The following is a 22076-nucleotide window of genomic DNA, read 5'->3' as shown; positions in this document are numbered from 1 at the left end:
CCTGAGGTTGCTCACAAAAATTGGTTCCACTATTCACTCAGAAAACAAATCTCAAAGTGATTATTTATGTACTATTAAAAGTATGACTTGCTTGCTGGACAAGTAGCTTTCAAAGCAGCTTTCAATATAATAAAATCATAAAAATTACAGTAAAAGATTGCTAAAATAGCTATTAACCAACCGCCTCAACAGGTAGTAGGGCCTAGTTGACCTTAGCTGATCTTGGAAATTGGGCATGGTCAGGCTTGGACAGCGTTTGGATGAGGAACCATATGGGGATTCTTTTTGCTGAATTAAAAAAAAAAAAGAATCCACGAAGAAGGCACTTTCACAACTCTACTAAGAAAACTGGACTATGAGTCACACTTGACTCAAGGGTGTCTTTACCTTTTCCCTTTTATTAAGCAACAAGACTAAAAAGGAAAATCATAAAAACAGCATGAAGCAATAAAATGGGAAAGTTAAAGATAAAACATCTACTTGTTTGTTTTTAAAAAAACAGCAAAATAATAAAAATTAATAGCCAGTTAAATGTAGTTAAAACAGCAGGACATAGAAAAGGAACAAGCAGGTACTAAGCATTGTCAAAATTCCACCAGAAGGGAGATGAAAAAATATCTACTACTTACTTACAAGATGGTTCCTGGGTCATCTCAATCTTTTTTCTTTGCAACACCATTAGATGGCTACAAAGAGTTTTCTGTATCTATTGCTGCCATCTAGCTGTCATCCAGAGTTTTTCAGCCCAGATATGATACCACTAGCCACCACATTTAAAACTGAATGCAAGGAGAATGGTGACAGGTTCCTACCCAAGCATCTAGCAATGGCTGTTCTTGGGCTACATCATCCAGCTGCTAGCTCCACAGACTAAAGCTGAGTTATGTGAAAAAGACTTGATAGTACAGTACATCTCTAATCTCACAAGAACTGGATTCACGCAACCCACTGAACTAGGCTGAAATGAGTAGTTTGGGATTCAAAGCACTGGGGGAACCCAGCCATTGTCTTTGCATGTTGCCTGAACCAGAACAATTCCCTAAGCCATATCTGGAGCAGAATCCCCCTAGAAATTCGTATGTTGCCCATCCTACCCACCTTCATTTGGTTCAAGCCTTGGATTAAGGTATCTGGCAGGCCCTTTTAGGTTGGGAGTGATGTGGGAAAGTGTTTTTTATCTGTTCCCTTAGGGTAACTGGTGTTTTTCTGACATAATGTTGTTCTCTTCTTGCTTTTAAAATTGTAAAGCTGCCTAGATTAATTGTGGAGTTGGGACATCTAGAAATTGGATGGATGGATGGATGGATGGATGGATGGATGGATGGATGGATGGATGGATGGAAGAGACAGAGACAGAGACAGAGACAGAGACAGAGACAGAGACAGAGACAGAGACAGAGACAGAGACAGAGACAGAGACAGAGACAGAGTTGGGCACAGTGTTTTGATTACCTTGGCTTCAGGTTAAATGTCTTCAGGGTCCTCAGGCAAGAGATGATCTTGCTAAACTGTGGCCTCACAAGAATTGGGGTGCCTTCTCTTTGTATTATCAGTAACAGCTGGGTAGGAGTTTCTTTTTCTCCTTGTGGCAAAACCCAGTCTTGCATCAATGTGTTCTGAGTTGTGCTGTGTTTATTACAGATTATTGATTGCATTGAAGGAGCATCTCAGCATCAATTAAACAAAGCAAATTATTTAGACTCCATGGTTCCTCTTTATCCAGAGGCTAGCAAATATCAAGATATAGCCCCCTACTAGAAAACAAGTCTATCACACCTGATAAAATATTTGGATCAAGACTATCAGCTTCATCTCTTCTTTCATCAATAACCAATAGCAAAAGAGACACACGGTTGCCATGGGAAAGCTCTCATCTCTTTAAAAAAAATGCTATAAGAAAAGCCAGCAGTCTTCTTCATGCATAATGCAATTCTGATCTGCATTGAAAAAGAATAACTACTGCAATTTAAAGATGGAAAGACCTGGAAAAAGAGGCAGGACTGTTTTTGTCCTTCTGCCTCCACTGTCACTGCTCCAAGTCCTTTTTACTACAGTATATGATATTTCCAGAAATGTGGAGGCTGGGGCAAGGAGTGGTGGTGGAAATAGATTGAGAAGAGTAGCATTTTTTTTCTCGAATGTATCTCCCTCTCTCCCCCCTCCCCCTGCCATTCTGATTACAAGTATAGACACAACGTACTGGAAAAGCTGGTAGGGAATTATTAGTTAGGTTGGACGTTAGTTCTTGACATTTATAGGTTAAAAAAAAAATTGTCCTTCGTGATAGCCTTTCCATCTCTTATTTTAATATTAACTTTCTATGTATGATTTCCAGACTTTAAAAAAATAAAGAAAATAGGATTTACTTATATGGGGCTGGTATTAAAAGAAGAGAAGAGAGCTGCCCTCTTGTGGAATATATTAGTAGATGTCACTGCAGTACCAGTTTCAGAGGTGCACATTTTCTCTTTTTGACCTCATATTTCCATTATTCTACAGCACATTCAGTCTGCAATGCCTTCTGGTTCTGATGACTGTGTCCACAGCATTTTGCAAAGTAAATGGCCTGTAGTCCAAAGAACGGAAGTTGAGAGTCAATTTAATAATGCAGAAGACTGCACCATCTTGAAATGCATACAGACCTCTTGCTTGAACATTTTATTTTAAACCTTTGTATCCTGCTTGTTCTCTACTGAGTTCTAGAGAGCTCACTCCTGTAAATCAAATTTTAATAAATGGATGGAAAGGCCTGGTTCAAATGATTGGTATAGCCACAACCAATCTCCTGTAGGAGTGGGAGGGGCCACAGACGGGCAGCAGCCCCACGGGGATAACATAGTCCTGTTTAATTGTATCTCTGCTATGCATTGTGGCACCTCTTTTACACCCCAACAAAAACATGATTGCATCATCTGCAATATGGACTCTGCACTCATGGAAAGAGATACGAACAGACACAATTCCTATCACATGAGCTCTGCCTACTCCAGAGATGATCCCAGGAAAAAAGAGTTTGTTTGCACAGAAAGGACTGGAACACATTCACCTTTCAAATATCTGAGTAACTTTGCAGCACGTGATCTTTAGAAGGGTCATGGACTGCAAAGAGACCTAGAATTATCTTTCTTCTTCAAGTTCAGCACCACCTACTAAGACAAGCCATTTTACAGACGCTTTTCTTATAGAAGCTCAATTTCAAGAATTGGTTATTTAGAGACAACTAGAATAGAGGCGAATCTTTTCCCCTGAAGTGTCAATTTTAAGCATTAAATTTCTTCACAGCTGTGTTCCTTGTACATGAAGTTCTAGTTGTATGCATTTACTGTTTCAAATACACAACAATAATTTCCCAGGTAGGTCAATACTGAGGAGCAATATTTGCAATTGCCTGGTTCTGGCTTAGGTCTGCTGGCTTCTTACCTAAAATGTACACACAGAAGATAAATTATAACATCAACATTTTATATACATGTGCTAGAACATATATTGGAATCTCATATTGCTAATCTGCTTCATTGTACATTAACAGTTTTCACACATACAGATAAACAGAAGAGTCTTGCATAAAAACACTCCATATCCATAAAAATATGCTGCATTGAAAAAACAGCTCTTTCCATTGCCTGACTATCCAATGGCCGATAGTTAAAAGTTCTAAACAGTCTTTATCAAACTACTCAAGTCTAATGCCCTTTAGGTGAGTTGGACTTCACCTCCCAGTACACACTATCTATGTAATGCACAACTTGGTCCAAAGGGTTTAACTATTTATTTAATATTTCATATTTGTCACTGCCCATTTCACTGCAGAGTGACTCTGAGCGGTTTACAGCAAAAACTGTAAAAATTTACCTCCTTGCAGTTGAAGTCCAATACTCTGGAAGACACTAAACAGGAGAAGGCTTATCTAGAACATGCAGAGGTGTATCTAGACATACTATAAACTGTATGTATATATGTATATAACAAACTTCCTGCACAGGAAAAAACTGACTGCTGCTTTTTGATTTCAGCATTGCAAAGAGAAAATATTCCCAATATTTCCTGGTTCAGATGGAGAAAAATCCATACTTCACAGCTACAAGCTCCTCTTCAACAGAACTCAATGCCTGGACTGTAGCCTACAGATGACAAGCCTTTATTGGGAGTAAGTTCCACCTGATCTTAATGACAGTTGGGGAGATGATCCATTGAATAGCCAAGTACTGGCTGTTAGTGGATGGCAGGATAGGGTCTGTTATACCTATGGTAAATAAATACGCCAACCTGGCTCCTTTCATAAAAGGCTGGCTAAAGAAAAAACAGGTGTTGCCACGGTGTCTGTTCAAGGATTTTGTATAGCACCAGCTCAATCTGGAGCACAAACATGGGAGAAGCATTAGTTTGGAATGGACTTCCTAAAATTGAGCATCCATATCTGATGCTTGGGTATCAAGATAGACTTGAGATTTTCATTATGTACTATCCAACCTATTTCACAGTCTCCTTGGCACAAGTGATGGAGGTGGACCTGAGCATGATGTAAAGGACGGTTGCCATCTTTGGTACCTTGGTATTAATATTACCTATTAGATGTCACTCAGTATTTTATAGTTATGTCACATGTGGACCCGTCACAAATAATGTCTGAGTAGCACATACAGTAGGGGTACTTTGGATCTAGTTTTCTATACTGTCTACTTGATCAAACTGGAAACTGCAGCTACTTGTAATTTCTGTGGAATGGAGAACAAAAAGAGATTGACTTCTGAGAATGATGGACCTAATGCTTCTTTGCAGTCTCTTGGGGATTTTCCTTCAGAGTCTCACCAAACCTTAGGTTATGATTGGAAACAGGGGATGGTGGTTTGCTATGTGAAATTTACTGTGAGTTTTTCAGATAATCACACACTCATTCCAACTTAGAAGTACTAAGTTTTGATAGAATCTAAAATGAAAGGAACAGTCTTGTTAATGTTGCTATGGCTACCTGTCAGCTTATATAGCCCAAGCAGACAAAAAGCTTGGGAGATTTCAACCCATCTCTTGTCCTTGTCCATCCTTGCTTTTGAAATTTGCCAGTGCTGAGTTTGGAAATACGGATCCTCTTAGAAGATATGTGAAAGAGCCAGTGATCATGATTTAATAAAGAAACCAAATTTATATTCAATTATTTTAGTAATCATTGTCTACATTTTAATTTTCTTTTGGGATAAATTACTGGAAATGTATGGTGGCTTCCAATTTCAAGCAGTATTGAAGATTCATTTTTCATTTAATTTCAAGCAGTATTGAAGATTCTAAGAGAACCAGTTTTGGTTCTAGTGATTAAGGCTCCAAGCTGGAAAGCAGGAGACTGTGAGTTCTAGTCCTGCCTTAGGCATGAAAGCCAGCTGGGTGACGTTGGGCCAGTCACTCTCTCTTAGGCTCAGGCAACAAGCCGGTCGTCAATTCCTGTCACAACCTTCGGATCAACATTTGGTTGATCCGAAAAAAAGCACCTGCAGGAAAAACACTAGGAAGAAAAAAAATGGAAGATTCTAATCATTTAGATCTATTCCTATCTGCTTCCAAACCCACTTGACAGATGGAAAGAGCCTGGATCACTCTGAAAAATTATTTATGCTGTAGAGCAAATCATGTCCCTCCGCTAGGTTTCCTGCTCTTCTCAGGCACTTTCCATATGATCAACCACAACCTTCTGAACGATTATCTGCTTGAATTTGGAAAGCGCCGTATTAGAGTGTATGAAGGTAAGAAACAATTTTAACTGGAGAAAAGTGGCAAGAAGAGTCAGTCAAACAAAGCAGACTGCAATGTAATCACCAACATTCAATTCTGGGAGCCCTTGCCACAATTTCTGTTTTAAGTGGAAGGTAATGCCCCTGAAATATTTCTAACAGGGCACGTAGGATTGTCTGCGTAAAGCACTTCATAAAAAAATCAGGCAATAATATTCACGTTCCTTAGACTCTCCAGTCTGATACTGTCATAATTTTGAGCAGGGATGGACAACCTCAATCAGAGGGGGAGCTGCTGTGTCTTGGAGCCCTTCCAAAGGCTACCGCACCCATGGGTGAGGACACCGTGGCACATTTCACCCCTTAACCCCCTCCCACGTAGAACCAAAAAGGTCTCAACACACTGCCCCAATTATTTGCAGCCCATCTGCCTTACCCCCGCTCTAGAGCATTCCCACATATCAATGTGTGAAAAGCCAATCTGTTGCAGAAACATCTGACTTCCAGCTTGACCAGTGAGTAAAAACAAATCAAAAGATACCTCATGTTCTTATTCATCAAAATCTAAGGAAGCCACAGGGAGGTGTAGGAGAAGTACAAACAAAAGATGCATCAGGCAAGAATATCCATGATTGAGTTTCCCAGCAGAAGTGACCGTGGAGAGGGGGCGCATCTAGAGATTAACTCATTCTTGTATGCAATTTTCCCAATCTAAATTGCCTCCCTAAAGCTGCCATTAACCTTGTAGGGGCCAAATCAATCATTATTGTCCACGGGCCAATGTTTCTTTGACTGTTTGTTTTGTGCAGAAACTTAAGGGAAGAGTACCAGTATGGCAAGGAATGAAAAGACAGCATATTTTCCAGTTTCACAAATAAAGCAGGTGACTTAAATATACAGGATTAGCTCAGATAGTCAGTTTAGTTGAATACGTGCAGAACAATCATGAAATTCTGTATAAAAGTACAAACCCTGAAATCTATGGCTGGTGGAAATTATACAAAAATATGGATATTGGAACTACAATATACATTTATTCTGCTTTTGCAATTTAAATATAAAAGAGGGGACTGCCTAGGAACAGAAAGTTACATGCCTGGAAATCATATCCAACAATCTATAGCTTCCAAGATTTCAACAGGCATTAAAAGTTCCAAACAGAGTTTTGCAACAGCCATAAAATCTAAAAACTTGCTTTTGAAATATAAGAGGAGGAGATTCTTGGGAAGCAGAGTTATGTGATCAGTATCACATCAGTGCTTTATCTCTGCACATGCAGAAACCATCCAGTGGTAATTATGAGTGATGTTACCAAAGTTCCCTAGGCTCAGGCTTTGATATAAGACTTAGGAGATCATAAAAATCTGAGGACAAACATATTGCAGAAAGATTAGATCACGTTTGCTCCTCTTTTACTGTCTCAAGCTTCACTGCAGCTGCCCCAGGCAGATAAGCTTTGTTGAAATGGAAGGAGAAAAAGGATAAACTCAGAGACAGAACTAGGTGGGCAATATGTGAACACTAGTTCAGCTGAAATATTTCAATTTTCAGAGGAAATTGCTTCATGCACTTCCAAGTCAACCCCGGTTGAGCACTGACAGGGTTATCCATCTGTATTCATCAGCGTCTACCTCCAGATCAAAAGCTTACTATCCTGGTTCTCTCTTGCAGTGGTTCCTCTCCAAGCCCTGCTATTCAATATTCTTTGAAACATAAAATATTGGAAGTGAAATCTAGGGCTTCAGACATCATAAGAATGTTGAAAAGTCCATGCAACAGGTTGCAGCTGTTCAGTGAATTTCTGTGAATGAGAACTAGTGAGGAAATAAAAGTTGATGGCATTATCTGAAAGTCAGATGAACAAGAAGCTGTGGACTGAAGGGCAAGAGCAAGTGTCCCGCTGGCGAACCCTCTTCCAGGTCCCTTTACACCTTGGATTCCCCACAGCCTGCCAGTACAGTAGCTGGTTCCTGTAAAACAAAACAAAGCATGCCATCATACAATATTTCCATTTCTCCAAAGATAGAAGGATAAGAGAGGCATGAATACCAGAAAGCTGCTGCCAACAAGAACAGAAATTAGTAGGCTTGATGTAACTTGTCATAAAGCAACTTCATTGCTTTATATGCAACAGTGCACATGATTATCCTTTCTGGAGTTAAGGGTTCTGAATCAGCATCCTTTTTATTCCTAGCAATACAGAACCCTTTACCATCCAATGGCAGAAACATATGATGAAGAAATTTTGGATCCAATAAAGTAAAAAGCTAATTTTTCTTCACCCCTACATTAGCAAGGTAGTATGTGCAGGCTGGCTTTTAATCTGTTGCAGATTTGGACAGTGATGAAAAAATGCAAAGGTTATTCCTAGAAAAGCATTTCCTTTCTTCCTTCTTTCCCCAGTTGCATGCACACGAACATCTGTTGCAAACCTGCATTCCATAACTGCCATATCTTCCTGCAAATCCTAAGGAACAGCTAATCTTCTGTGCCCAGAAAACCGCCCAGAGTCACTTGTCTGAGTCGAATAAATAAATGAATAAATAAATAAATAAATAAACAAACAAACAAACAAATAATCCTTGCGAGAATGAGGCACTGACTTTTCTAATAGTTCCCAACAGATGCTTTTTGCAAATGTCAGTAGTGCTTAATCAGGCCTGAATCTTTCAGTAGTGTTTCATTAAAACAAAACAAAAAAACCACTCTAAATTTCACTCCATCATTTTAAAGACTGCCTTTTTAAGTACCAGTTGAACACACAAAGATGCTATGGTGTATAAACTGATTGCAGCTCTCAGAATCTACTTCTTAAACCCACATGTACTGAACAAATTGGTAATGCACAAAATGGACTTAGACTCAATTAACCCAAGATATTAAAAATGTGAATTATCTGTGTGGTTCTAACTACACTGAAGGAGTATTTATTTATTTCTATAAACCCTCGGTTTCTCCTAAACGTTTTTTTGGCTCCAGTCCTATTCCCATTCATCACCTAAGTTTGCTATTAAAAGGGATGAGGAAATCTCACAGCCATTCTATCCTTTCACTGAACTCTTTGAATAGATGAATGATCTTCAGACTGTGTGTTCTCCACACCCTCAGCTCTAAAGACTTTTCTCCACTGCTCTCTTCTCAAATTATCAAGGCAGGCAGATCTTCATGTCACCATATCCCCCAGTAGATTTGATCAATGTCTCAAAGCCTATTTCAGGAAGAAACAAGGAGGAAAGGAATATTGACAAATGGTTTCAGTTGCACCAGATAAAACCTCATGAGACATTCCAAACATGGCTCAGCTGATTCAACAAAACACTGATGCCATGCTCACATGAGAATTAAATTAGATGAAGCCATGAAGCCACCTTCATAACTGAGGAACCATTTCCCTGGTGCCTGGGATGAAACTGCAGTGGTTCAGCATTATTATATTTTCTTTTTTGTTTGCTTGTTTTTAGGGAACAAAAGAAGAGGAACAGTATACAAACAGCAAAAGTATAACAAACTCTGAATGTTTGCTTGTCTCATAGGAAAAGATAAATTCCACAGAAAAAGGACAATAAAAACTTTTGGGGATAATTGAGGTGTGCAGAATCTGTGCCTCCATGTCTGCATCAGGGTGTCTCAAAACCTTAGTTGTGGCCCTCAGAGCCTCCAAAAACTGTCTTCAAGTTCACTGTGTATTTATATATGCATTTGATCTAAATTTAATTAAATCAAATTTAATTTTTTGTCCTGACTCTTCTGGAGCATGGTCCCCAATAGAGTAATCAAAGGCCAACTGTGGTCTTCGATCTGAAAAAAAGAGCATATCCCTGGGATAAAGGCTTTGTATTCAAGGAACAAAGGAAGGTTGGGTAGAAAGGGGACATTCCAATCTTCCTCAATCGGGGCACATTCCAGATATGTGACGTGATCCTAGAATTCCCAGCCTGCACAGCCATTGCTGAGAATTCTGGGAATTGAAGTTCACACATCTGGAAAACATCTAGACTAAGGAAGACTAGTCCACACTCTTTAGAGACTCCAGCTGCAAACAAAAGAACAAAGAACAAAGAACATAACGCCATTAAAAAGAATGAAGCAATTCAGAAATCTAGAGTTGCTCTTGCAAAGTTGCTCAGATAATTAGGAACTAAGGTGGTGGGAGAAATTCACCTTAATCAAAAATACATAGGTTTTCCATTTGGAAAGACTGCTTCTCACATGATGGAATGCTACATTTTGAGCTCTTAAATTATCAAAGCTCATCTTAAAGATCAACATTTAGGCCAGTAGTGCTGCTGCCCCCACACAAGGGCATAAAGCAACTCTTGGAAACTGTAAAAAGATGAGAGCAGAAGATGAAATAGAAGCTGAATTGTTCTGAGGCTTGTTTTAAAATATGTTACCCTTCTAAAGGTGCCTGCTAGTACAGGGTTCAGCAATTACAACCAGTGTTTGGCCCTCCTTTCCCATTCCCTAAAGCCCCTCCCCTCCATTCCACTATGCAAGATCTCCAGCTCTGGAGTGCATTTATAGTGATCAAGAATCTACAGAAAGGCATATGAAGGATCCATGCTTGGCCCAGGGAGCCTATGGTTAGCATGGTGGAAGAGAATGGTGGCTGCATGGTGTCTGTAAGGCTGCACAGAGCTTACTGATGGGAATCCTGAGCTCGTGAGAGACCCACGTTTGATCTTCCACAAGGTTAATATTCCTCTGACAAAATCACTAAAGAAAGGAGGAGGCAAAGGAGAAGGAAGGCTACCATCACCATAGCCACAGGACAAGTGGCCACAGTGGCACAAAATTCAGAGGCCAGATGGGAGAGGGCAGTTCTGCAGCAGGCCAAATGAACCCCAGCAGGTCACTGACTTCCCTTCTTCATGCAACCTAGACAATCTGCATGGGAGGTCTTCTTCCAGGTAAAATACTACTTTCATGCCAGATCACCTTCAGCCCACCTCAGCTGTGGCCTGGCATCAAGATGGAGGCTCCACTGTGAGGACATGTCCTCAATGAACAGTAAGTGAGCTATCTTCAAGCCAGGGAAAGGAGCTGTGTGGATGAGACTCAGTGTATCAAGAAAGTGCTGACACAAAGTTCCAATCTGTATACATGAAAGAAGTACCAGCAAGTTTGCAGAAATATTTCAAAAACAGAAAAATAAATCAGGGGAGGAAATACCAAAACAAACCAATAAGGAACATAAAAATGTTTGTAAAATTTGTTTGGCCCATTATTAAAATAACCACTCTAATTTCTGCTTCCAAAAGTAACACACAGATTGGTGTGCAGTTATTCCTTCATTCTTGCCCTTTTCCAAGTTTTCCAATTTGTCACTTAATTTTTTTATCAAAATGCATGCAGTAGCCTTCCCCAAGCAGGTCCTCTTCAGATGTGTAAGACTACAGCTCCCAGAATTCCCAGTTGGTATAGCCAAAATCTCAGCTTAACAGAAAGTTCCCTTTGTGATCATTAATAGGCAAGATTCACTCATGCTTGCACGTCATCTCCAGATGGGACAAATGAAATATGACAAGCATGCATTTAAGCATGGAAGTTTGAGACCTTCTCTTAGCAGCCTGAAATTCTGTATTCAGACTCACCTCATCTCATATTTTTATTACTGGCTTTCTAGGCAGAACAACATTATATCAGGCTTTTTTTAAAACTTTCATTTGAATTTTTACTGCAGTTTATAGCTTCAGCCAACAGATATACTTGCTGCTATTGTGCTCTATCAAAATAACGTTGTAGCTGTATGTATGTATGTATGTATGTATGAAAACAGTGCAGGGGGTGCAGAAAACACCTAATCTTCTTGTTTAACACCATAAATAAACTGTATCTGATGGCGGTTTTGTGCCAGAGACCATGTCTATGGCTTCTAATAAACATAATTTATGTTTAAAGCAAAATTTATTTCAAGTCTTGAAACAAGGCAACTTAAGTTCATTGTAGCAATACTAGTCAAGAGGGAATTAGCCACTTAGCTGTTGTGCATTATGGACTGCCATAGATGAGGTCATAGCACCAGTGCACCTCTGGGAGACAAGGTGTCCACTGTATTGCTAGAAAGGATTCACAGACCAAATTAATCTCTACTTAAAAGTATTTTAAAATATGTTTTAATGATCCAAGTCTTTGAAGATACCCAGATCTCTTGAGATTTCAGTGCTTTCACATGAAAACTTGTGAGAACAATGAAATCTCACAACACACATGAACTTTGGGCATCCTTAGGATAAAGTTACACAAGATCTGAATGCTGAAATAAGGTAACATGGAATGAGATTTTGCACCTTTTCATATTAGGGGGACATCATCCCATCATTCAAGCTCACATGATGTCTTTTGATACCTGAAAAGGTTCGTAATCCCAGATCTAGGTGATAAGTTGCTTCCTATAATCAGGAATGATTCACAAGTACATGTTATTAATAGCCGCCACACAGGAGTATCCATGGGGCAGGGGGGAGGTAAAAAAAATTGAAATGGTGGCCACAATCAAAGCCTCATCTGTTTTTTACATGTGTCAAGCATGCAATGTATGTTAAAAAGGAATGAAGCTTTGATTGCATGGTTGCACCCATCTTGACTTTTTTGACCTCCCCAACCGATGCCCCTGCTGCTGCAGCAAGACCTGATTATATGAATTGCTCATCATGTCCACAGAGTCCTCTCACGCCATCTCAGATACACTGCTTTATCGGAATCAAGACCAAGGAACCTGTCATCAAATGTAGGTTAAACAAGTTTTGCCCTTGCATGTGTGAACAAGCCCACATTATAGTATGGGTAGACTAAACAAATCCTATCATTTCTGTGATTGCATTTTCAGGAGTTCCAGCATGGAGTCACTGGATATGTGCAATAACAATCCCTCTAATGGTTACCCCAGGACTTTTCAATCTCACTCTTATATGTATGTAGTATTTCATTCTTGTGGTGTAAAATCTGAGTGACATGGACTTAAAATGATCCAGTACACATTTCCTCACTAAGCAAAAGACAACCACTGCTCTTACTTCGTGGCTCCGCTCCCATCCCCAGAGCAGTGTAGACTCTTCTGATCCAAGGCTGGATGTTGGCACTCCACACACACTGTGTGTCCTTCACTGAGATACTTCATCCAGTGAGTGTAGGAACTGTTCCCGTGCAGGCAGCCTTCTGTGATGTCTATGAGCTGGAACTCAACACAATACCTGTCACAGAAGAGACCGAAGATGTGACAAGCAGCTTGTGGACTTGGAAGCCAGAATGCCTCTCCATCTCACCTGGCCAATCTTGTCTGGGCTTGGGAGTTAAGCAAGATCAGCCAAGTTAATACCTGGAGGAGATAGCACCAGGGAATTGTAGAGCTGAACAGTAGACTGGGAAGTGGGAAAAAAATATCCCGAAAGAAGATACTGGCAAAGCAGTTTTGTAGTGTTATCAAGAAAACTGCATGGAAATACTCTACTGCATAGTCACCAGGAAAAAATGACATCTTTAGCTTTATGCTATTCCAGTTGCTGATGAACATGAGCAGGAGAGTCTACTATTACTCCCTAGTAGTAACTGGTTGCCATTGTGAGAAAAGAATGAAAGACTAAAGAGGTCAGATCTTTGATTTGATCCCCGAGACTCTTCTTCTTTTCCTCAGTAAGTTCCACTGTATTCAATGGAAATTCAGTGCAAGAAAAGTGTACAAAGAACTGGAATCTTAGGCCTAATTCACACAACTGGCAAAGCTGCAACTTCAACTCCCAGAATTCCCCAGCCAGAAAGGAATTCTAGGAGTTGAACTCCACACATCTTAAAGTTGCCAAGGTTGAGAAACACTGTATTAGACAATAAACTGATTCTTACTGGCAGTGTCCTATCTTTAAAGTCTTCTTTCCCATTGCCCCTTACACCAGGGATCTACAACCTTTCTGAGTAGCATACCCATATAATGAGCAGGGATACATCAATTTTAATTTAAATTTTAATAATGACTTAAAATTATATTAAAATACTTCAGTGCAATGCATATGATTACTCACCATGTATATAATGATTTCTTTTGTCACATTCAATTGGCAACAACCTTTACCCAGGTACTGGGAACCATACAGTACATTGCCCTGATCTCATAAATTCTCTGACTTTAAAAATGATGCAACTGGCAATTCAATGGCTGGATTCCCATAACAACCTAGACTAAGATAAAATAGGGTTCTGTTGTTTGTGGTTCTGCATGTTGTGGGAAAACCATCCATTATCTTTACTTGCTCTATCAGCCAGGCCATCACATTGAGCCGTAATATGGCTGATTTGTTTGTTCGCAGCATCTCATGTGAACACAGCAATTGCATTTTGTTAAACTAGATTTAACACACTGTGTGAATCCAGCCAATATCTACTTAAAAACCAAATGCACTTTTAATTTTAGTACTGTTTTAAAAGTGGGGGGAATGAGAAGGCAAGATCTGCTGGAGGTGGGTTTAGGATTAGGGAAATGCATATAAGACTCTAAAGTCTCTCCCAGTGTTGAGATTCTTGACTACTATCATTCACCATGCAGGACAGCGTGACTAAAAGAGGCAAAACAACAGGACTGTTAATAAATTTCTAATGCTGAAGTATAGAACTTACCCAACTCTTTCCCTCCCTCTGGACACAGCACGCTTTCTTCTTGCTTTCCCATAGCCTCCAGTAGTTATTAATGCTGGGACTGATTACATCAAAGGGGGAAAAAGCACAACAGCCACAGTCAGTGAAAACTGCACCCTAAAACTCATTTACATCAGCAGAACAATAAAGACTGGGATAGTCATGGACTTTAATGCCTTGTCATTGTTCTCAAGTGGGAAACCAAAGAGAGTTTTCTCCCATAATTGCAGACCACCAGTAATTATTCATCATCTGCAGAATTGGAAATTCTTCACCACATTTCTTTCTTGTCAGAACAGGCCTGCTTATTATCATTCTAGTAACTGGGATAAAGGAAGGAAGCTATTTTAATAATCCCCCACAGATTTGGTAGACAGAAATATAACCCAAATAAAATATAAACCATTTGAATTGATCCCCAACCCACAGATTTTATTTTGGTCTCAGCCACATGTTTTGTTTTTTAGGAAAAAAAATATTAGTTTGGCTTAACTAATTAACCTTTTTAACACAGACTAGAAAAGAAACAATTCTTATTGTTTCTCATATAGCCAAACATATTGAGATCAGCTAAGGGAACAGCACTGCTTTCACTTGTACCAAATTCTTCGGTAGGAGACCTATTTATCCTTGTTCCTAAGCCAGAGAGTCAGGTTATGGATTTTACTGGTATAGAGCTATAACTGCCTATCTGTTTTCTGCCTAATTTCTTAGAGGATCTCAGGATCCACTGAAATTTTAGAAGCCAATTCAGGGTTTCATAGCTGCCATGATACCATGCAAGTATTTCCATACGCCTGATATGAGGAACCTGTGGTCCTCCAGTTGTTGCTGAACTACAATTCCCAACAGCCCAGGGCTGCAAAGACAAAGGTGGGATGTTTGTAGCCATCAACTTCTAAAGAGGCATTCTGCCCTAACCGTATGCCATTGGCCCAACTATCTTGCAGAAAATGCTCTTGATCTTGATTTTAGACCAAAGTTTGAAAATGGAGTATGGATCTATAATCTTATTAGCATAAATCATTTCCTGGAGAAATTAGACAGGCAGTGGCCTTCTCCTCCACAAGGACTGTGGATCTGCTAAACTGGTCTACCCCCCAAAGTTTTATGGGTCCCAGTGGATTCCACAGGTGTTGAGGACTCTAAAATCCAACCTGTTCCTTGGTTCACCAAAGAACTGAAGTGATAAAATAAATAGGATGAAGTTCAAATGCAAATGGAAATGATGTTTCATTATGATTACAACCAAACAGGCATAAAAGTGCAATACCATTCCTACTTTGGCTAATTTAATTGATTCATGTCAATAACAGCCATAGCTTTCTCAGCACATGTTCTAAAATGCTAGAACAAATCGTAGAAACAATAGTATGTATGAGCTGGAATGTTCTCATAGTGAACTTAGTCCAACCCTCTGTTCAACACCAGAATCCACTGAATCATCTCCAGCAGGTGGTCATTTAACCTGTTTGAAAACTTCCAGTGTGGAGAAACCACTACTGTTCTAGACAGATTATTCCATTGCTTAACAGCTCTTACCATTAATAAATTATTTCTAATATTCAGCCAGTATCGCATTTCTTGTAATGCTTTTCATTTGTCCTTGCCCTATTCTTGTTCCTGCACAGGTCTGTTCTCTCTTGCGTGAACAGCCTTTAAGGTATTTAGAGTAGAGCAGCAACTTTACTATATCAACAGCAACACTTGCTCCAGTTCTACCATCAACAGTGACCTACGTTGCTCCTAGGCCTGGTAGGAAGGGCCCCATCTACCTGGAAATTCTTTCTCCCTGGTCATAGAGGCCTTTGACAAGTAGTTATGCTATCTAGCCTAGATGTGGCAGGCTGGCTCTTGAAGGGCTAACCCTAAAGGCAGTTGCCTCTTGCTAGGAGCAAAGGGCTAAATTGAGAGCTAAATTATATTTAATACTGCTTTTTGTTTTATGCACCTGGGAAAGCGTTGCAATAACATCATGGTGGAGAAGTTCCAATTAAAGCAATTAGAGGGTGGGGGCACTATGGCACTGACTGAGTCCATGTCAGATAAGAAGCTAAAAGCTGCCTGTCTCCTCTTCCTTATTCCATCACCCAGATGGGCCATATCCAGCTGTTATTTGAAACTATCTCTGTGCTTAGGGGAATCACACCCATCTTTCAAACTGACATTTATTATTATGCAATATAAAAATAATGGCCACAATAAATATTCCAAAAAGATTTCCACTGTCATTGCAGTCTTAAATGTACTTAAATGAGGTTTTGAACTGCCCCCCACCACCACTTACTAAAGGAGTACTTGCACAACGTTCCTTGCTGAGTCCCATACTCCATACAGCCAGCCTTCTCTTCAAGAGGAGGGCAAGCTTCACCACCATTCCTAGGCTCCTGGATCACGCGTCTCCTTCGGATGCGGTAGGTCGCCTTGCAGCGTTCAGCACATCCACTCCATTCACTCCAGTCAGAGACCAGACAAGAGGCCTCTGCAGAAAGAGCAAGAAAGTTACTTCTAAAAGCTGTTATCCAACCTGTGCAGGATCAAGTGAACATCCCAGAGAACTCAGATCATTCCTGCTAAGCGAGAGTCTGAACCAGATGGTGTTTAATTTAGTTAGTATTTTAGAAGCAATGCTTAGTTTACATATTAAGGCTGATAGAATTAACCGGAAACAAAACCTCCACAAGTTACAAAGACTTTCTAAATCTCTCTCTGCTATGCTGATTTTCTAATTACAGAGTAGTTTGTTTCATTTACAGAGGGGATATTCATAAATGTGATTTCCCAGCTACAGGATGAAGCACTACAATCCACATTCTCATAGATATGTATTTATTGCATTTACATCCCGTCTTTTCTCTTCTCAGAGTTCAAGGCAGGGTCCCCCAAGGGGTCCCCCAATTTTATCCCTACAACAACCATGTGAATAGGTGAAGCTAAAACAAGCCATAATGATGGGCCCAACATTACCCAGCAAGCTACAAGGTTTTCTATTCTGTATTTTCAACTTTAACATTCAAAGATTGATCAGCTTTACCACCAAGCCACAAAGTGGTTTTAGTTTAGTGCATTGCATGAACCCAGCCATTGAGATTTGGAAACCAGGGTTTATTTATTTGTTTCTTTTAAAAAATGTATATCCCACCTTTCCTGCAGGAGCTCATGTATACATACAAGCACAGCCATGGTTTCTGTACTCCAGGTTTTATACTATACTATGTATGTATACTGCATGCCTAGCACTCCCTCCTATTTTCCCCATAACAGCAACTCTGTGAAGCTAGTAAGGGTTGCAGTTGCTGTTAGTGTGTGTCCCCCTGAGCTGCAGGGTCAGCCTGTTCTGTGTTGTGCTCATCTAATTCAGCAAAGCGTGTCAGTACATGATGTGAAAAGGGTTTTGTTTTTCAGACAGCTTGTTGCAGACCCTGATGCTGATTAGAGCTGAGAGGGAGTGACTGGACCAACGTCATCAGCTGGCTTCTGTGGCTGAGGATGAACTAGAACTTCAGTCTCCTTTCTCCTTGCCTTATCTACTCCATTCCACTAGCTCCATTCCACCCAGCCAGCTGTGGCTAAGTCAATAAAACTTGGAGTACAGAAACCATGGCTGTGCTTGTATGTATACAGTTCAGTGTTTTATAGTGGTGGTGCCCATGGAGGCATCTTCTGAGCTTTCCTGCTCCAAAGTAAAGCGTTTGGCTGTGCTGGCTGAGAAGTCTAGAAGTTGCAGTCCCAACACAAATAGAGGGCAACAGATTGGGAAAACTGAGCTAGATCACTTTGACCTTTAGCAAATAAAGATGACATGGAGTTTAAATGGGAACAAGAGTGAGTTCACTTAGAGAATTTCAGAGAAAACAAATCAGATATAAAGATCATAGACTACTTTGCACGCTAACATTCCACTGTCCTTTGAAAGAAACATAGAGGTCATTGCTCTTATCCTACCCAAAAGATCATGCTACGCCTACAGAACACCACAAGATGGCAGAGGTAAAGGATATGGTGCTTAAATCAACCCCTGATTGGTTATCAAAAAATAGACTTTTAATGGTTTTAATAAAAGCTAAACCACCACTGTGGAGAGGAAGAACCATGAGAAACAATTTGTTTATAGGCCTTTTGGCATATAAAACATTAATATCTTATAAAGTTTCATGAACTTGTGGTGAATGAAGGAGAGTATAGTTATGACATGTGAGGTACACAGCAGGATTCTGTATTAGGCTTCTTTGATTTTATATCTTAAACCAGGATTCCAGCCCTCATGGCCTTCCTGAATGTGGTGCTGTCCACGTGCATCAGGCCTACAACTTCCAGAATTCCCAGAATATCTTGAGGGCACAAGATTGGGGAAGGCTGCCCTAAAAGGCTGTTTCAATATTTATGGTCAGGCTAGCATTTCTCTCTGGGCTGGGGACAATAGGACTTGCAAAACCTTTATGGAGGGCACCAGAAAATGAGTGCTAGAGACTTTAATGTCAATGAAAAAAGTACTGGATAGAATAAAGGCAGGCAGAAGAAATATATTCAGATCTCTGACTGGTTTGGGGTTGATCAGCAACATTTCCTGCATCTGATTTGATGAACACCAATGAGCATAACTGTGTACTTCTACCAAGACTAATCATGTTGGTTTCAGTCTTGTCATTCCCACCAGCAAAATCATACCATTTCTGGTTTGCCTTTGATTAGGTCCTTCTGTAGCTCCAAGTTCGAAGTTATAGATCTGTAACTGTGTCTTCATCCCTCTGCCTCTGTTTTGCCATTCCCTCCAGTGTCTGCTGAGCCCTATTTTTGTCAGACCAAGATCGCTTTAAAGCTAAATGCACTGTAAGGTGGCCATCCGATGCAAAGGCCTGTAGGTTGAAATCCCAGTTCAGGCTTGAATATCTATATCGGTGTTTCTCAACCTTGGCAACTTGAAGAAGTGTGCACTTCAACTCCCAGAATTCCCCAGCCAGCCATGCTGGCTGGGGAACTCTGGGAGTTGAAGTCCACACTTCTTCAAGTTGCCAAGGTTGAGAATCACTGATCTATATAGTTCCCTAAGTGTTGGTTCCTGGCAACTGCTTAGACTAATCCCTACAGTTTTTTGGCTATATATAAAGGATCTAATAATATAATGGAGGCTACCTATGCCTAATGAGTCCCAATATAGGATGAAAGAGGCTGTACAGTGCCTCCTAGTGGTGAGTAGCAAATATGACAACTCATCTTTTGCACTTTGGGACTGTTTATCCTTGCACCAATGGTTGGGTGTCACAGTCCCATCACTTCTGTAGGGCACCAGATTGGAAAATGCTAATTGCTCCCCTGGGATCCTGGATACACAGGACAGGAAATCCTATGGTGACATATTAAAAACTCCTGGAAGACACAACTGCAAAATCCCACATTTAGCCCAAAGGACCAATGGCACAGGCTGACAAAATAAACAGTGTCCCCGAGCATGGGCTGTTGGCTGCCCCACTGCTTCCCCATCTTCATGTGGCTGCTCCCCTTGTATGGTGACTGTGAGGCTCCAGCATTGCAAAAAAGCTGTTTCCTGGGGATTTCCCCCTCATCTTGTCCTTTCAGATGCTTAGGGACTACAGCTCCCGGAATTCCCCGCTTCTGGGAGTTGTCGGAGCCACGGGGGGGGGGGGCAAAGTTGCAGAGCTGCGAGGCCACTCGTGACAGTGCCTAAGTGGCCCTGGTGGAGCCTCTAAGGCAGGGTTCCTCAACCTTGGCGACTTGAAGATGTGTGGACTTCAACTCCCAGAATTCCCCAGCCAGCATGGCCGGCTGGGGAATTCTGGGAGTTGAAGTCCACACATCTTCAGGTCGCCAAGGTTGAGGAACCTTGCTCTAAGGCACAGCAGCTGCTATCCTACGCAGGTCTCGGAAAGAAAAGCCGTGGAGACGAAGTAGCTCCGAAGAAGAGCGCGGGAGAGGCAGACGGCCGCCAGCCCTTCTCCAGCTTGAGGAAGCGCGCGTCCTTTAGGTCGCCCTCTAGGCCCGCTCACCTGGCGCGCTCCCCGCCCGTCCGCCCGCCCTCTCGGCCGCGCGGAGACGCACCTGGGCAGAACTGCTGGTAGTCGCGGCAGCAGTCCAAGGTGGAAAGGCAAGCCTGGTCGCAGTAGCAGGGTCCGTAGGATCCGTCCGGTCTCCAGCCGGCGCTCACGCACTCCAGGCTCCTGCCAGAACAGCAGCGCCCCAGCGCAGCGCAGCCGCCCTCCGCTCCCGCCGCGGCCAGCAAGGCAGAGAAGAGCAGCGCTCCCGCCAGTCTCCGAGAGCGGCAGGCCACTGGCATGGCTGGCCCGGCCGTTTCAAAGCGAAAGGAGGAGGAAATCAGGCGCGGGTTGCCGTACAGCGCCTAGCACCCCCCTGCGGGCGAGCGACCCGCGTTAAGTCAGACGTGACGTAAGAGAGCCCCCCCCCCGGCCCGGCCAGCCCAAAAGAAGCGCCCCGGGGCGATTTCTTCAAGCTGCTTCTGCTCACGTGCGGAGTGAATCCGCGGAAGAGATCATGTTCCTATTTACAATTAAAGCACCGATCCGGAGCGTCCACGCGTTTCGAGGCAAGGAATCTGAAGGCAGCCCCAAAGGAAAGAGGTCCAGCGTGGAGGGCGCCGGGAGATGCTCCTCCAGACCACCCCGCAAGTTCCCTGCGCTGCCGGCGAGCCTAGCGGGGCGGCTGCTCCCGCCCAGCTGAGGATCTGAGTGGCCCGCGCGCAGGCAAAGGTCCCAAAGTTGATCCTTGGAGTTCGAGACCGCGCGCTCGCCCTGCGATTCCTGCGCGACGAGCCCTCCCCAAGGCAGCGGGCGGATCCCCGCGTGTTCTAACCTTCGCTTTCTCGGTGGTTGCCCGATTCAGCTCAGGCGCGCTTAAAGGAATCCAGTCGGTCAACGCCTTCCAGTTAGCTCTGACCGGACTGCAGGGAAGCTGTTACTCAAAAGTAAGGCATGTTTACCAAGGGAGGCAGTCCACTGTGCAGGGATTTTCTTTTGATTTGGGACAGCGCCAGATGATCCATGTTAAAGACCTTCCCTCTAATTTGGGAGCTGGCAGCGAAGCTTCTGGTGCAAAATTGCACTGCACTGATTGCTGAGCCCTGTTCTCAGTAAGGAGGCCAGTGAGTGGTCTGGAGAAGTTAAAGCATGCTGTGCTTGTGTTTGCCTGGCTTGGTTTCCCTTCCAGCTGGGAGAGGCTCCAGCTGTGTGAAAAGAGAGCACTGGGTGACTGCGAAGAGTGTGGCCTATAAGACAGTTTCCCCGGACATAGATCTAGTGAAGAGCGCTAACCCTGTGCCTCAACTAGCCTGCAGGGACATCAATGTGTGTGTGGGGGGGGGGTGCGCGTGCACACACGAAACAAGTAAAAATGTCAGCCACAACTGCATGACAAAAGCTCTGACTCTTTTTTATGAGTGTCCATGCAAGGAAAAAGAGATGGTTCACTGAACCTGTGGTTAAGATCGCTAGCTTGACTCTTCACACACACACACAGAGGTGCCCTGCTAGCCAGACTGACAGGTTGCAGGAGTGGAGGAGGGCACAGGGTGAAGCAGGAGGGAAGAACTGACCACAAAAATGCTCACTCCTCAGCTAGTGCTGCAAAGGAATAGCAATGGTGGCAGCAAATAGGAAAGGTCAGCTGCATCCTGTAGTGGCCGGTGGGAAAGGTCAAGGAGCCTTGCTTTTATTATCCTGTAATAAAAACAGTAAAAAATACATCCAGGCAAAACCACTT

At 42.1% G+C, this 22076-nt stretch overlaps 1 protein-coding gene across 1 annotated transcript; it reads right to left on the bottom strand.

Annotated features, from left to right (window-relative positions):
- Positions 1 to 3383: 3383 nt before the first annotated feature.
- Positions 3384 to 21319, bottom strand: LOC112541880 (somatomedin-B and thrombospondin type-1 domain-containing protein-like). The gene is made up of 5 exons (XM_088153791.1): positions 20403 to 21319; positions 16633 to 16827; positions 14328 to 14406; positions 12737 to 12913; positions 3384 to 7690 (listed from the first exon to the last, which is right to left on the bottom strand). The coding sequence occupies exons 1-5, from the start codon at positions 20635 to 20637 to the stop codon at positions 7573 to 7575; spliced, it is 804 nt and encodes a 267-aa protein (XP_088009917.1). The 5' UTR covers positions 20638 to 21319; the 3' UTR covers positions 3384 to 7572.
- Positions 21320 to 22076: the final 757 nt, after the last annotated feature.

Source organism: Python bivittatus, unplaced genomic scaffold (genome assembly GCF_059951505.1).
Source record: "Python bivittatus isolate LINGU-HERP-01145 unplaced genomic scaffold, Pbiv_v1 ctg000700_np1212, whole genome shotgun sequence".
NCBI classification, from domain to species: Eukaryota; Metazoa; Chordata; class Lepidosauria; order Squamata; family Pythonidae; genus Python; species Python bivittatus.
Note: the sequence above shows the minus strand (reverse complement) of the source record. Positions and strands in the feature narration are given on the sequence as shown.